The 15,023-nt window shown below is 37.9% G+C and overlaps 3 protein-coding genes across 3 annotated transcripts in view; 1 reads left to right on the forward strand and 2 right to left on the reverse strand.

Moving 5' to 3' along the window:
- The first annotated feature begins 9 nt into the window (after nt 1-9).
- LOC111629339 (D-dopachrome decarboxylase-like) lies at nt 10-2,032 on the forward strand. The gene is made up of 3 exons (XM_023373231.1): nt 10-265; nt 1,565-1,737; nt 1,810-2,032. The coding sequence occupies exons 1-3, from the start codon at nt 158-160 to the stop codon at nt 1,862-1,864; spliced, it is 336 nt and encodes a 111-aa protein (XP_023228999.1). The 5' UTR covers nt 10-157; the 3' UTR covers nt 1,865-2,032.
- Nucleotides 1,993-8,265, reverse strand: LOC111629322 (cell division control protein 45 homolog). The gene is made up of 19 exons (XM_023373212.1): nt 8,110-8,265; nt 6,133-6,192; nt 5,957-6,049; nt 5,772-5,866; nt 5,598-5,712; nt 5,444-5,529; nt 5,325-5,373; nt 5,199-5,260; nt 5,019-5,129; nt 4,890-4,949; nt 4,684-4,815; nt 4,520-4,618; nt 3,199-3,304; nt 3,071-3,126; nt 2,865-3,003; nt 2,526-2,609; nt 2,346-2,461; nt 2,198-2,274; nt 1,993-2,132 (listed from the first exon to the last, which is right to left on the reverse strand). Exons 1-19 carry the CDS (start codon nt 8,158-8,160, stop codon nt 2,068-2,070), a joined length of 1,656 nt encoding a protein of 551 aa, XP_023228980.1. The 5' UTR covers nt 8,161-8,265; the 3' UTR covers nt 1,993-2,067.
- A 1,333-nt stretch (nt 8,266-9,598) lies between these two features.
- The window catches only part of LOC111629349 (eIF-2-alpha kinase activator GCN1-like), a 29,163-nt gene continuing 23,738 nt past the window's right edge, over nt 9,599-15,023 (reverse strand). The window contains exons 39-54 of the mRNA XM_023373243.1: nt 14,796-14,985; nt 14,647-14,717; nt 14,361-14,576; nt 14,089-14,291; nt 13,815-13,938; nt 13,642-13,734; nt 13,214-13,357; nt 12,871-13,140; nt 12,539-12,652; nt 12,234-12,464; nt 11,308-11,501; nt 11,019-11,227; nt 10,631-10,779; nt 10,450-10,554; nt 10,157-10,375; nt 9,599-10,082 (exon numbers count right to left, since the gene is read on the reverse strand). Coding sequence (XP_023229011.1) covers nt 9,954-10,082; nt 10,157-10,375; nt 10,450-10,554; nt 10,631-10,779; nt 11,019-11,227; nt 11,308-11,501; nt 12,234-12,464; nt 12,539-12,652; nt 12,871-13,140; nt 13,214-13,357; nt 13,642-13,734; nt 13,815-13,938; nt 14,089-14,291; nt 14,361-14,576; nt 14,647-14,717; nt 14,796-14,985 — 2,661 coding nt within the window. The 3' untranslated portion in view covers nt 9,599-9,953. The remainder of the gene's footprint in view (nt 10,083-10,156; nt 10,376-10,449; nt 10,555-10,630; nt 10,780-11,018; nt 11,228-11,307; nt 11,502-12,233; nt 12,465-12,538; nt 12,653-12,870; nt 13,141-13,213; nt 13,358-13,641; nt 13,735-13,814; nt 13,939-14,088; nt 14,292-14,360; nt 14,577-14,646; nt 14,718-14,795; nt 14,986-15,023) is intronic.

Here is a 15,023-nt window from a genome sequence, read left to right on the forward strand (position 1 = left end):
GCGTAATTACGTCGGGCGGAAGTGACGGTCGTAACGCGCATTTACGAAACGGTTGTGTTCCGTATCGCCGCGTCGCAACCGCCGAACACGTGATCGGGGGTCAAGTTAGGGCGGAGAAGGTCAAAGTTTGCGATTTGCAGCAGCGTTTTACAGCAGGATGCCGCTGTGCACGTTCCACACCAATCTGCCGAAGGAGAGGATTCCCCACGATCTCCACAAGCAAATTTCCGATCTGATCAGCAAGATCCTGGACAAACCCGAAGCGGTGAGTGGGCCAATTTCCATCGTAATCGGATTAATTACGATTAAGGAAGCGAGTTTAATCGCGTTGAAAAGTTACGAAATCGATCGATCGTTCGTTCCTTTTTAAGCCACGTGATCGATCGTAGATAACTCGGAATAGCATTGCGTAGCGTAATTCTCGCGCGACGACAGCGATTCTAGAGACGTAAATTCCTCGCTTTGTCTAGAATTTTGTTGTTGCATCGGCTCTTGTTTCACTTATGTAGTCTCCACTCCCAACTGACACCATTTCTGAATGGGTGGTGCTTCCTATTATGTAGTTATGAATTAAAACATGGTTTAAATTACACTAGTTGCCGTGCAACAAATGCTTGTTGCATGGTAACTTAACCTATTGATGAATATTGCAATAGGTTATTTAAATGCGAGTGGGTATGTACTCAAATTAGATGTGAACCCGAGCGTGTCGACTCTGCCCTTTGTGACGCAAATCTCTGCCGCGTATACGTCTGGAATTGCCGAAAGACTGGCCGTAGTTTGCCGCGTGGCTGCTTCGTCTCTGTTTCCGCAGCGTGTCGAGTCGCATGGTGCCGGTTCCGGCATAACGGCTGGTATACGCTGTATTAACACAACTCCGTTGTTTGTTTTGTATTTTAAGTTTACGTGGGGATCAAAAGTGATGAAAAATAGGACGACTTTTATTAACCGACATGGGTCGTTCAAATTGTACGTGTCAGTAGAATAACTCCTCGTCACAAAGTTGCGATTTTTTTGGGATGACATGGGCATCGTTCTCCTTGATTTTCTGGAATGTGGCTTACCGTGACTAGCGAGCGGTACTTTCACACTTGAGAAGTTTGGAGGTTTTGTTTGGTCTCTTGTCCTCCTTGTGGGTGAGAAACAAACACCTCTGGCAATTGAAAAATTTGGTCAGTTGATGGTCCTCCATCTGTGATCTGGTGCCCTCTGATTTCCAGCTGTTTGGTCCAATGAAGAACAATTTGATGACACAGAAGAGAGGAAGAAGTGGGTACAATAGTGTACATCTGAAATTTTTCAAAGAGGATTCCAGAATCAGGTTCAATAATCTTTGTGTAGAGGAGTTACTCTATCAACAAGTGGAATTTGAAAGAACTGTGCCAGTAAATATAACAGTTATGTCCCTTTTGCATTACATTGGGTAGTCTTGCACTTAGCTTGGCAAGTCTGTGGAGCCCGTTTGTGTATCTTGAAACTTTCACGATGCTAAATTCCTTCAATTTTTGGCTAATATAAGTAACTAGAAAGATATTACTGTTTAAAACCACTTAATTTTAAACAGAAAGTGACCGTGATAGTCCACCCGGACACTCAGATGTGTAGAGGAGGAAGTGACGATCCTACCTGCATGTTGGAAATTTGGTCCATCGGAGTGTTTTCCGCGGAAAAGAATCCCAAATACTCCGGACCCATCTACCAGTTCATCAAGGAAAAATTAGAGATAGCCGAAGACAAGTAATGATCTTTATTTGTACTAAAAACAACCATTGCAGATTTTTCTTTTCATAAAAATCTTCTCCTTTACAGAATAGTGATCGTGTATCACGATCTAAAGGCCGAGGAGCTAGCAAAACCCAACTAGTGCCAACTCTCTGCGGGACGAATGCAGATTTTTACTCTTTACAGAGTTATAAATAATATAAGAAAATTTCCATTTGTACAAATTGTTAGATTGTTTAAAAATGCATTATTCTATATAAAATGTTGATTTTAAAAAGTATCTATGTACAATTAAAATAATATTTATGAATCCGCGCGGTCGTTTCTCTTGTTTAAAACGGCACTTCAACTCAGTAGAGAGATCAGGGCATCAAAGAACTTGGCACGATCTTCGGTCCTCAACTGCACCACTGTAAATACAAATGTAAGTTAACGGTAGCAACAAAGACATGGTTTTACCAAATAAGATACTCACCCGAAGTGTCAAAGTAGTCCAAAATCACTTCCGCCCGAGATTTGTGAGCAGCCTGTTCGAATGCTTTTCCAAAGAAACTGAAAATATAATTTATAAAGTTAGTTAACATATTCCCATAGTGGCGATTTAAGTGCCACTTTATACTAACTTCTTTGTCGATTCTTCCGCTATTGGTGGAATGCCAACCACAAGACTCGTTCCCACACACTCCAGACTCGGTGTTGCCAACACCAATGGCATATTCCTCAGCCTCCTATTCTTCGTCTAAAGTGAAATTGGTTAGTTTGAAATTCACAATACAGATAAGTTTATAACGAAATCAACTCACCGCAGAATACTGTGCCTGTAGTAAGAATCTTGCCAGCATTCCAAGGCGCCCCGGAGAACCAAAATATTTGGCTTCTGGTAAACCCTAGAATGTAAAATAAACAGTTTATATTGTCAGTTACACACAATTTCATTAAATTTCACACAAATTTTAAGCATATTTTCTCCAATTGTTTGTTCACGTTCTGGACAAACATTCCTAGGATTGGCTTGTTCGGTTTCCATCCTGGGTCGGCCACCAAGCAGTTATTTTAGGCTTTTCGTTTATAGGTGAAATACTAAACGTTCTAATTCTTAAAATTATAAATAAAAAACTCCCCGCCACAGAGACGATGACTACCTCTTCGATGGCCGCGTATAAGTAGGGTCCAGAGCACGTCAGTTGCCTCAAATCCAAAATGGTCTGAACCTGTTTGAAGACCGCAGTCAGCTGCAATTTGACCATTTCGATTCCCTTCAAAAGTAAGTCCGTGTTCTTCCTAAAATGGACAATTTCCATTAAATTTCAAGTTTTGAACTGGTACACGGGGACAAAGCAATGCTTACTTGGCCAAAGAATCCAGAGCCATCAAGAATCTGTCTGTGGGGTCACTTTCTTTATCCTGTTACGATTATAAAATTAAATATATGTCGATTAAAGTAATAGGAGCAAAATCTGTAATAGGTAAACTTACCGCCGTTTCCAATAGCGACAGTGTCGAGTAGACTACGTCCGCGGCGCAGAATTTATTCCGAAAACCGTGTTTTCCCACGAAGGATCCGTAAACTATGTCATCCAACCTGTAAAAAGAATAACTATTTTGGTAGGGAGTTCTCTATTAAAGTCCAAGTCTATTAAAAGTAAATTGTGTGTGTTTTCACTTATTTATTTATTTATTTAGGTTTCAAAGCAGCTTTGAAACAATAAAATTGTAATAACTGACTATAAAAGGCAATCAACACCCTTATACAACCAATTGACAGTTTGAAACCTCTCCCATTTCCTACAAGAGAGGACGCGTAACATAATTTTATTGTTAAGAAGCTCTTTTGAAATAAAAAAAGTCCGTCTGCAGTGTTGTCAAGTTATTAACTCGTAACACTTCACCTGGAGCAATCTGTGTATCACGAATATAACGACAACATTTAAGTTATCTCCCAGGAGGGCTTTGGAAAATCACTCGTATTTAGATGGTAGACACACAAAAAACCTAGAAAACTATGTGGCAAACCCACAACCAACTACCACTGTTCACTGGTTTTATCTGCTTGGCCAGTGACGGGGACAAAATTGTAATATGTTAATAATGATAACCATTAATTTAGACACATTCTGTATCAGTCCACACAGACTACTTCTGAATACGGATCAATAAACAGATGGCCAAGTCATCCGGCTTGTCACTGAATGACCCAAATCTTGAATCCATAGATATTGACTCACTAATCACAATCTACCATCATAACGTTATCTATTCCTATTGAGGACTTATTCATTTATTCATTGTATAACCCGCAACGAGCTTGCAAAAGACCTGCTCTTAGTAAGCGCTAGTCAGAGCAGAAACTCAGACGGGATACCAAAATTAGTTATTGTGTTACAATAAAAATTGTAACATCGGACACTCGACGCATGGAGTTTCGATTCCAGGAGAAATTGCTGGAAGAGAAAGTCAAGATTTTGGCACTGGCTTCAATCTTTTGTTCTACGGTGTAATCACAAATTCTCTCCATAGTGGGCTGTGACCATGTGGTAATGATGTAACTTTTTAATTCTTTCAACTTGCGGTCTGCCTGTAATGGCATTGCCTCGTTCCTGGAATCTCCTGTTTCCCTGACCATTATAGAATGACTTTATGATATCCGGAGAAATAAACAAGAGTTGTGTGTGAATGCTTAGCGGCAAACAAACATTTCTTTGTACACTCGCTACAAGTTTTAATATTCTTTAAATATATTTAAGCATTTAACGAAACTAATGTAATCAAAACTATTAAACATAATGAATATACGCACCTGTATTTCTCTGCAAGTTCCTCGAACCAGATTATTACATTATTCCTCAGATGCATGTCCATGGCAGGAAATTTCTGTTTACATTCCACCAAAGGTAACCTGTTTAATGACTCTTAATGAGAACTTTGCATTATTAAATCATTTCAATAATAAAAATGTCTCACCCCATCTCCGCTAAGAATTCACAGAGTCGTTTCTGACCTTTCAGGCTCCACAGCCTGAATTTACAGGCGGTGTATGTAGTGTGTTTTAAACTCTCGTACAGCGACCAGTGCCTATATAACGCTAGCTGCAAACTAAATTGAGAGTCAAGTACAAAAATTTACAAGTTTATAGGGTGTGTAATGTACAAAATGAAAATAAAGGATACTCTTTCTCAAAGGAAATGCGCAGCGAGGTGACCGATTGTACATTTGTATCTCTCACAGAACTAAAAATAGATTTTGAAACATCAATTTAGTCAGAATTGAAGGTGCGGTAGACTCGGTGTGTATCTTACATGTGATTGTGGCGCGAGACGTGAGTTTGCAGATTTCCTACTTGAAGAACGTACTTATCCTGTTCTATCTTCCTGAAGAGATATTGTTCGGTTAGGCCGACTATTGCCCACCTGTTGGCGATGAAATTACATTAAAATCTTTGAATAAAATGATTTTCGTATACATTTGATTATACTCACCAGAGAAGATCATTCGTGTCTTTTGAAAGTTTCCACGCCAGTTCGAACATAGCTACAGCAGTCTGTTTAATAAATAATGTCACCACTACGATATAAACCCATTTAATTTAATGTTTAAAAACTTACCGATATGCCGTAGTAACTGAATTGGGTGTAGTCAAACATTATCTTTTGTCTGCAGAAAAATCATTCCATTTTAAAAAGTCTTAAAGAATTGGCACACAAATCCAAAAGCATAAACCTACCTTTGTTCTTTCCATAATCTTCTCTCTCGTCGACGCTCGAGAACTCTTTCATTTAACCTGATATCCGAATCGCTTTCGTCTTCCGACTGAAATAAATTACTTTAAAATTGGCCCCCATTTAATCTATAAAATAGTTTATTAGTGAAAGAATCACCTCGTCTTCTCGGAAAATGTTGTCGAATTCGGGAATGCCTTCGACGTCATCTGGTTTAATCAGAAGGCGAACCTGAACACCGTTATAAATATTATACACGTCAACTGGCCGATGGCTGTAAGAGGAATTTACTTTAAAATTCCGCTAACTGCAACAGCATAAATGTAAACGTACCTATCGGCAATGTAAAATACGACTTCGTCTTTTGGTTGTAGTAACTCCACGACGTCTATCGTTGCTCCGCAATTGATCATTATCACGTATTTCACCTGAAAGATCACACAAAAATTGCCGATTTACAAAACTTCACTTTACACACAGTCATACTTTACAGAATGTGTATGCATAATCTGTAATACCTGTTCTCCATGCTGCTTGAATGCTTTCACCAAGGCAGCTCTACCAGGTACTGGTATTAATGTGTATAAAATATTGTCGCAATGGAAAAGATACTGGTCGGAGGAAAGAAAACTATCAGTTACGTTCGTTTTCTATTTATCAAACAATTATAATTACTTAGGGAAAGGCAACTTACTTGTAAAATTCTACAGGCACACAACGAATCTACATCAAATCCCGCTAATATCAAAACTCTCTGTAATATATAAATTAAATTAATAATCTAATTAAACATTATAATAAAATAATCTAATTTAAAACCATTAAAACAATAAACTAGAATTAGTAACCTAATTAAACAAATATAAATTAATATTAAAAGAGTTTAGAATGGAAGCAAATGTTCATCCCTTATTAATGGAAACAACTAATCTACCATATTTATGCTATTGTAAATATAAAGTACAGAGAAAGGTCAGAATATATGCATTATGCATCACCTCTACAAAGTTATCTACTACGAGGCAAACTGGAGTGACTCAAAACTGATGCACACAAGCAACAAAATTAAGTGTTGACTCATAAAATCCATCGACGACACTAATTTCCATCTCGATTTTGCCACTCGTACATCAGTCTCACATATCGGACTTTCTCCCCTATTTTCTGAAGTCGTCTCTCTCGTTCCCTCCATCAGGAATCCTATATACTGGTTTCGCATTTCTAGTAATCGCATGAAATCCCCATTACGCAATAGCTGTTTTCTGTAGAGGTTTTATCAGTATCAGTCCCATCCCAGTAGTTATCACGCCACAACATATAACCCAGTACTTTCCAAGTGACACAGACAACTTTGATGCTTTAAAGCAAGGTAATGTTAAAACACCATTTAGAATATCTGATTTGTCCTAGACTCACAACTTTATACATTATCTGGATCCATGACAATGTATATTTTAAGTCTTTCACAAATGGTCCGACCAAATACATTGGGCCCCCACCCCCCATTAGCCTGTCACACCAGTGTTGGCTGGATTGATGGGATAAGGCAACACAATACAAGAGTAATCTGCCTGCAGGGAAGACTTTCTACAGAAAACTGGCGACTATTTGTGTTAGACAAATGGGAGAACCAAGAAAACGCCACTTCGGTTGAGATACAGGCAAGTCGAAATGATGCGAGTGATTAGAAAGGTTTATCGAATTGAAATTATTCGATTACTCCATCTTGTCAAAATAACTAATGCGGTCTTTCTGCAAGACGGCAATAGTTACTTCTGATGTACGTTCCTTTGAACTAACTTCCTAGCAGATGGATAGACCAAATGAATCCTATGGCTCAGCCTGCATGATATACCTATAAAGTTTGACTTGGAAACATATAAAGGTCAAAGTTTACACGTCTCCTTTGCCACAAAAACTCGATAGACCCAAAGGATCACACAGAGCGGTACAAATGATAATCTAATAAGGTAATTTTTACCTTTCGTCTAAAACAGATAGTAGATTGGCCAAAATTTTCTATTTTTAGCATTCTAAGACGACAAACTTTGTAATAAAACTAAGAAAATGTGATTTTAAATCATTTTGAGGCATTAAAATGAAAGAATTAAGTGAAAACTGTTAAGAAGAAGCATGTTTTGTGTCTTTTCTGTAGTTTTTAGTTTGAAGCAGCAGAAACTAAGAAGCTCGCTTCTTCAAATCAGCAAGGAGTCATCGTATTAAACAACAAAAATGTTAATAAAATTACAATTTAGACCATTATTATTATCTATAATACTCGACAAGCATTAAAATAAGCAAAATTCTTTAACAAAACACCATTTATTTTGGTAAATTACAACGAAGAGTCGGTACAAGTTACTTTTAGGTATATAGTACGTATGTATACATACAATAATTTTACTAAAAGTAAATCCTACTAAATGGAAGGTTTTAACTTGAATTACTCACCAAAAAAACCTCATGATTACAGAGAACTTTGTTTAATATAATTTAATTTCATTTAAATTAATAATTTCTCATCAAAATAGACATTTCTGAGCTAAAATTCATGCGTGATTAGTCAATTTCATAGCTAAAACCACGTGACAACACGGAGTTTACTAGTTTATGGACCTTGTAAGATAATAAAAAGCACTATACAATATTTACGGATAGTTTTTTTACTTACAGAATCGAAAATGACGTCGTAAAACTCCGTTTTCATGTCATTTACAAACATATTCGATCTAAAACCGTCTAAACCACATTCAAAAATAAAATGGCCTCCAGGTGATAGACGATCCCGCCAATAGATACAAAAACACGATGACGTTTTATAAATCGTCCAATGACGTTTGGCGTTTTACGGAATTTTAATTTTTTTTTTATTTTTTTTTAAATCGTTCATTATTAAAATTAATTTTGTTATATTAATTTATTTCGTGATTAAATTTATAATTTTTTTAGATTTATGCGGCTCTGAGCACAGCCTAGTCAAATGGGGAAAATACCATTGAAGTGTCGCGTCAAAACGAAAATATTTTCTCCCGCTAGACGGAGCCCTAGCGAAAAAACGTGCAAACCGCCTCAGGTATCGACACACGTGTTCAGAGCAAATGACTAGGCTGTTTTTATTGTAGGCTGTGCTGTGAGGGATCCGGGTTCGAGTTCGATCCGGATGCACTTGGGGTCACTTACGTAAACGTCATTCATTTTAAGAAATTCGATAGAGCTTTTGGGAATTTTATGGGCCAGTTTGGGATTAGTTGTACTGTACAGTACAAGGCAACGCGACACTGCCGAGAGAGGATTATCCTCTCGGAAGGACTTTCTTCTGGAAATTGGCCCCTATTTAGGGTGAAAAAACCGGAAAAACTCCACGTAACAGGCCTAAGCGCGAACTACCAGTGTTAGGCGGTTTCATGCACTAGCGAAGATCGCTGTGACCGGGAGAACCACCCTAGGGATTTTTCATGGAGACGAATATTTCGGGCCCGTTTCTCGCCATCCTGCCGTTCCATTATGGGCCTGGTGGAGCACGCTATGGGTATGACTGAAAAGATCCTCTGAAGCGTCAAGATGTTGGGCAGACGTCATTGCGCCGTTGGCATTTGTCTCACGATCACACTGTCATCTCTAATAGTGATCTGAATGAAACATCCATTGTATGATCACCATTTACGCGCGCCATCGTGTATCACTACCCCCAACACCTACTCAAAAACGGTCTAGATGGCCAACAATTCGGCGAAACGACCACCATGCTTCTCTGTCCCATGTGGCCTTTCTCAAACTCCATCAACTGTGTGCAATAAGCTTGATTGCGCCAAACAGGCATGTCTGGTGTTTGAATACTTCCAAACAATAGATTCACTAAAAACTTCTACAAGCCTTTTTATAAGGTACCGGGGTAGCATTTTAAGGTCCTTTTTTTTTACATTCTTGCCGTTCGGGCATTAAGAAAGGTTTTTCAGCCGTGCTAATCACGAAATCATAATGGAATAACCAGATTTTGAGACAGGCTCCGAAATATCCAGGTCACACCAGCCTTAAAATTTCTCAAGTTCCACCATGTAAGCGAACCCCAAAATTTTACACTCATTACATGGCCGCTCTATTATAATGTCAGGAGTTCTTCACGGACAGTGTTCTCTCCCTCAATATCCATTGTGAGCCAGGCCAAATCCCATGACAGATATGGTTAAAAAGGCTCTCTTAGTGACGATTGAAAAAATCAGTGACAAATGCCATTACATTTGTTTAATAGGGAAGATAATCAGAGCCTTATTACTAATTACGAATTAGATCTGACCGTTCCTGGATTTAAACTAGATTCTTTGCAGTAACGGGTTGATACTTTAACGCTCAGTTGGCAGACCGACCGGGTTACGGAACCGCCGCATCCGCCGATTCTCCAAAATGCAACTATTCCTAACCGCAAATATTTTATTTCAAATAAAATTATATGTAATAACTTTCAAAATCATTTACAGATAATTCTCTAGTCAAAAGTATAGTTTTATTTGAATAATGTCAAGTTAATAGCGTGTCGTCCAGTTCTTCCTCCTTTGGTTCTGGTTGACTTGCGACTTTTTTCAGCACTTTGTTGACTACGTCTTGTAGGGCGTCCCTTGCTCCGGCGTCCAAGTTGTTCAGACACATCTGACGGGATGAATTTGTTAATTAATACTTTTCAGAGGAAATCGATATCCGAAGAATGCGAAAATCTAACTCACCTGATGAGTTTCGTCTCCTTTCCTCAGTCTCAAAATTGCTACTAGAGCAAACTCGCTATTTGCCTTGACGATAGTATTCTTTTCTTTTGTTCCATTAACCAAATTTGGTACCAATACCTTCATTACCGATGGAGGGAGAGGTTTATTTATGACTTTGGCAACATAATTGGCTGTTAGTGCTACAATCTGCTTCACTTCATTGGTGTTGTGGTTCATGCTCTGAGAATAAATGAAGAAATTAGAAAATAGGTAATGCAAAATAAAATACGATTGTACAGTTTATCAATTTTTACCTTCGAAAATGAAAAAGTTAAAGGTTGGGAAACATTCTGACCAGAATTTAGCATGTGACAGAAGTAATAACCCGTTCCTCGAATTCCACTTAGCACAATTGGTAACTGTAAATGGCTCTCTGGTTAGTTTTATCAAGTTAAAAAACAAAAAAAAAAAAAATTATTCGAACAAAAACCTTACCCTGTCTGCCGTAATATAAGCTATTAACGTCTTGGTTATCCTGTCCAACCAGTCGGCGGTGAGAATCTTTTCTGGTGCCTCCTTCAGTGCGATCATTAACGCCACGCTCCTTCCATGCCTTACAGTCCATTCTAGTGTAGGATCGTCGTCTATTTTTCAAATTATCTATCATTAGAGCTTGCAAAAACCATATAAAATCTGTGGTAGGTTATGTCTAATTAGTTAAAGTGGCAGCCTACTGCTCTAGGGACCTGGGATCAAATCTGGACAGCATTGTCTGTCCAGATATGTTGGGCCCATTCCCGACCACCTGGCCATCCCACTGTGGGATTGCTAAAGAAAGACCATCTCGATGTTCACAATATAGAGAGTAAAAAAAGTCACTTACCTAATAAATATTCTCTTGCAACAGCTGCTAATTCATCTTCTGGTAACCACATGCATAAAGTGCCAAGACATGCCGCAGCTACAGTTCTTGTAGTGTCATCGCTTTTGAGATAGTTTGACACTAACATTGTTATATTTGACCTTATGGCGGGTGACATTTTGTTACCAGCTTGACCAATTACGCAGCGTAATGCATGCAGCATCGTTTCCCTAAATTTTAAAAGCAATTTAAACTTTACATTTTGCTTTACATAATAATTTTAGTAACATTTTTCAAAATTTAACATTACCTAACAGATGTATCTTCAGTAGATTTGGCACTGGTATGTAATTCATTAAATAAAGGATCGCACCTTGTATGAATAACTATTAAATGGCTTAGTGCATTTGCAGCTCTTAGCCGAACTAACCGATGCCCGTCACTTAACGCCTTTAGGAAAGTAGTTTGTAGTTGAGGCAGAAAAGGTTTCAGCATTACTCCTACCTAAAATAAAATCACGGTTTAAATGATATATAACACTAATTAAAATATGTGAGGACAAGTCAAATGAAAATAAGCAAATGCGGTTTATTCACAAACTATTATGTCTAAGACGAATGTAATTATCAGCAACATTGAGGCATTTGTTCAATTGGGTAATGAGCTTGTGATTTTGTGTTCATAGAAGTCCTCTCTATATCAGAGGCAAACCTACGATCCTTCAGGCTTTCTTAATTCTCCGAACAATATGAAAGTTGCAGGGTGAAAGGTCTGGACTGTAGGGTGAAATCTTGCAATAATTTTGCACAACAGTCAAGAATGAGCACTGTGCTTGATGTTACATGGCACGATCCTCTTGTTTGACAATGTGAGACTGCACACTACCAATGTGGCTCAAAAGAAGCTTAAGATCTTCAAAAGGAAAATTCTGTAGCACCCACTCTACAGTCTGGATCTTTCATCGTGCAATTTTCCTGTGTTTGGCAAACCAAAGAGCCGAAAACTCTGTTTGATTCGGATGCAGAGGGAAAGGTGGTGGTCACGAACTTCTGGAAGCAGAGGCCAAAGGGCTTCTAAAGCACAGAATCACTAGACTCATTTACCAAATACCAACTAACGAATTAGCAAGAGACAATATCTCAATGCTAGTAGCCTTTACTTTTAACTTAGTAAAAGTTTTCGACTAAACTACGTTGGCTCACTTTCATTTGACTTGCTTTACTACAAGAAACTTACTTTTTCTAACAATAAAGCCAAAGTTTCCAAGACGGCAACTTTGACATTCCAACTGAATCTGTCGCCGAGTATGCGAATTAATGGACCAGTAATATGTACAACAGACGGTTTCAATGCTTCACTACTTGTTAACCTAATGACTTCTCCCAATCCCTGAGCTGCCTGTTCTTTGAGGTCAGGCGATCCATTAAGTATGGCTTCTCGGAATATTGGAAGAATCGGTGTTATTCCCTAAAATAAAGTTATTTTTCAGAGGTTTTTTAAAAATATAGTTATGATATAATATATAGAAAAAAAAATCAGACCTTAGAAAGACAAAATCCAGGTAGAAGTGGCTGTCCTTTTAAATCACCCATGGCAAATCTTACCGCTAGCCGAACATCGGCTACATGTTGTAATTGCTCAGTGGCATCGAGAGTCTGAAGAAAAAAAAAAAACATTTTATAAATTATCAGCAATATTTAATTGGGTAATTTTAAATGCTCGATAAATATAAATAACCAATGTAACTTCGTCGCCCAAGCTACCTAAATTTAATAATTAATTATCAATACAGAGTATCAAAGTGGGTTGATTACTGTATACAAAACTGTAGTATCACTCTAAAAGTGTTAATGAAATAAACAGAAATCTTTACCTTAGTAACTGCATTCAGTGCTTCCCAACTTGAAAGCAAAACGTGTTGGTCTGAATCTGTAAACAGATGAATCAAGCCCCTCAGTAATTGCGGGACGTGCGCGCTAATGTCGGCTTTTGACTGATAACAATAGGTATAAAGTAAGGCAACTGCTGCTCGCCTCTGTGCTACAGATTCGCTACGAGCTGCTTCTAACAAGTGATCTATAATTGTTCTGACTCCTAATTCGTCGGTAACAGACAAAACAACTGCTTGACAATATTCTAGTTCCTACAAAAGCAAAACGTGTTAGAAAACAAATTAATGTAACGTATTAAACTTATTAATGTGATTAATTAGATACCAATTGTTCATTGGGTGTATCTAATGCTGCACTAAGTGCCGACAAAAGAGCTGGTAGAATTTTTCCCAGATGTTTAGTAAGAGCGTCTCCGGCAACAGAAGACAGAAACGATAGCGCTTTTGTATTGATAGGAGGAGCAGTTAACTGAAAATGAAATAAATTATGAGCTAATAATATAATCAAATAGTAATAAATCCATTTCACACTATCATAGTTTTGGTGTGGAATTAAAGTTGCGCTGTCACCTGGAGCAGTTGGAGAGAGGAATAAGTTGGGTTCCCACAGTGAGAAAATTTTGACACGACCACAGCTCGGAATTACACAACCACGACTTTTTGGGATTTAGGCTTGCACGATCTGCTCTGCGGCAGAAACGTCGCACATATAAAACCACTACCATAATAGTGCGAATTGGCCTTTATACTAACCTGAGGTATGAGATAAGGCATTACAACTTTGCTTTTAATAGCCATAACTTGCCTCAAACCATCCAGTGTATGGTCAGATAAGAGTGGATCATTCTGAAAATATAAAATTTTGAATATCAATAATAATATAAAATACAAGAATTTACGATATAACTTTTCAAAAGAAACCGTACCAATTGTTGCAAGAGTGAAGGAAGGATGTCATCAAGGGCTCGGACACCAACTGTAGAATGCAGACTGTCGAAAGTCTTAGCTGCTGCCTGTCTAACTTCTGGTAGAGGATCGCATAACGCTCTCCTATGAACAAAATCCAAATTAATATTATATTGCAACAAATTTGTAAAATCTAAATAAGGCAATAGGATCAGATTGAAATGCAGATGCTCACAGTGTTTTCTGGCCAACTAAATTAAAGTGAAAGAGAAAAATACTTTCACATTTACAAACCTGACAGTTGGAACAAGACTGTCGACAAAAGTTAACACCATCTCTCTGCTTGTCGATGCCATTATTTCACTCAAACCAATACAAACTCCCTGTCTCTGATCGGCTCTATCCGAATCAAGACCTCTTTCCAGTATAGGAATGATTTCTGGTAGAACACGTTCACCTAATTTACGAACCAAGTCGCCTAATGTCCTTGCGGCAACCTTAAAAAGAGAAATTATTGTTGTGATTTATATCAATTCTTGATTTTCTCCTGAAACAGAAACACTCACCTGTCTTTTGTCATAGCTATTACTTGCTAAACATCCAAGTAGAAGATTGAAAAGTGTAGGAAGTAATTCTCTTAGTGTGCGAGGTGTGTTTGTTACTACCACCTTCCATACGTGCAGTGCTGCTTGTCTTACCATGAGTGCAACGTCTGACCTGCCCATATACAATCCGGCTAGTACGCGATTCCTACGTTCTTCACCAAGAGCATACAGTATAGCCTGTAAAATTTAAATGTTCTGTAAAATACCATACATTTAACACTTTTCATAATAAGAAGCTTACGCATACCTTATGCGATTGTTCTGTTCCAAAATTATCATCTTCATCTGCAGTTTCAGTTGACATTTTACCAGAAACACCTAAAAAATATAATAAAAAATTAATTTGTACACTCACGCTAATATATTTCAGTTTGGTTATTACATAAAATTACTTACCAGATATTTTATATAACAAATCGCCAAGAAGCTGAACTGAACTATGACGGATACGCCAGTTATCGTGAAACAGCCCCTTTTCTAATTCGGGAAGCAGCAGAGTTATAGCCGTATCGGCATACATATTTACGATCCTCTGACCAGCTTTTAGAGCCGTGTCTCTGACGAATTCGTTTTCGTCGGCTAAAGCCTTTACGTAAAACACATTTAAATATTTAAACACAATTA

Source organism: Centruroides sculpturatus, unplaced genomic scaffold (genome assembly GCF_000671375.1).
Source record: "Centruroides sculpturatus isolate CEXI.00-Female unplaced genomic scaffold, Cexi_2.0 scaffold51, whole genome shotgun sequence".
Lineage (NCBI taxonomy): Eukaryota > Metazoa > Arthropoda > Arachnida > Scorpiones > Buthidae > Centruroides > Centruroides sculpturatus.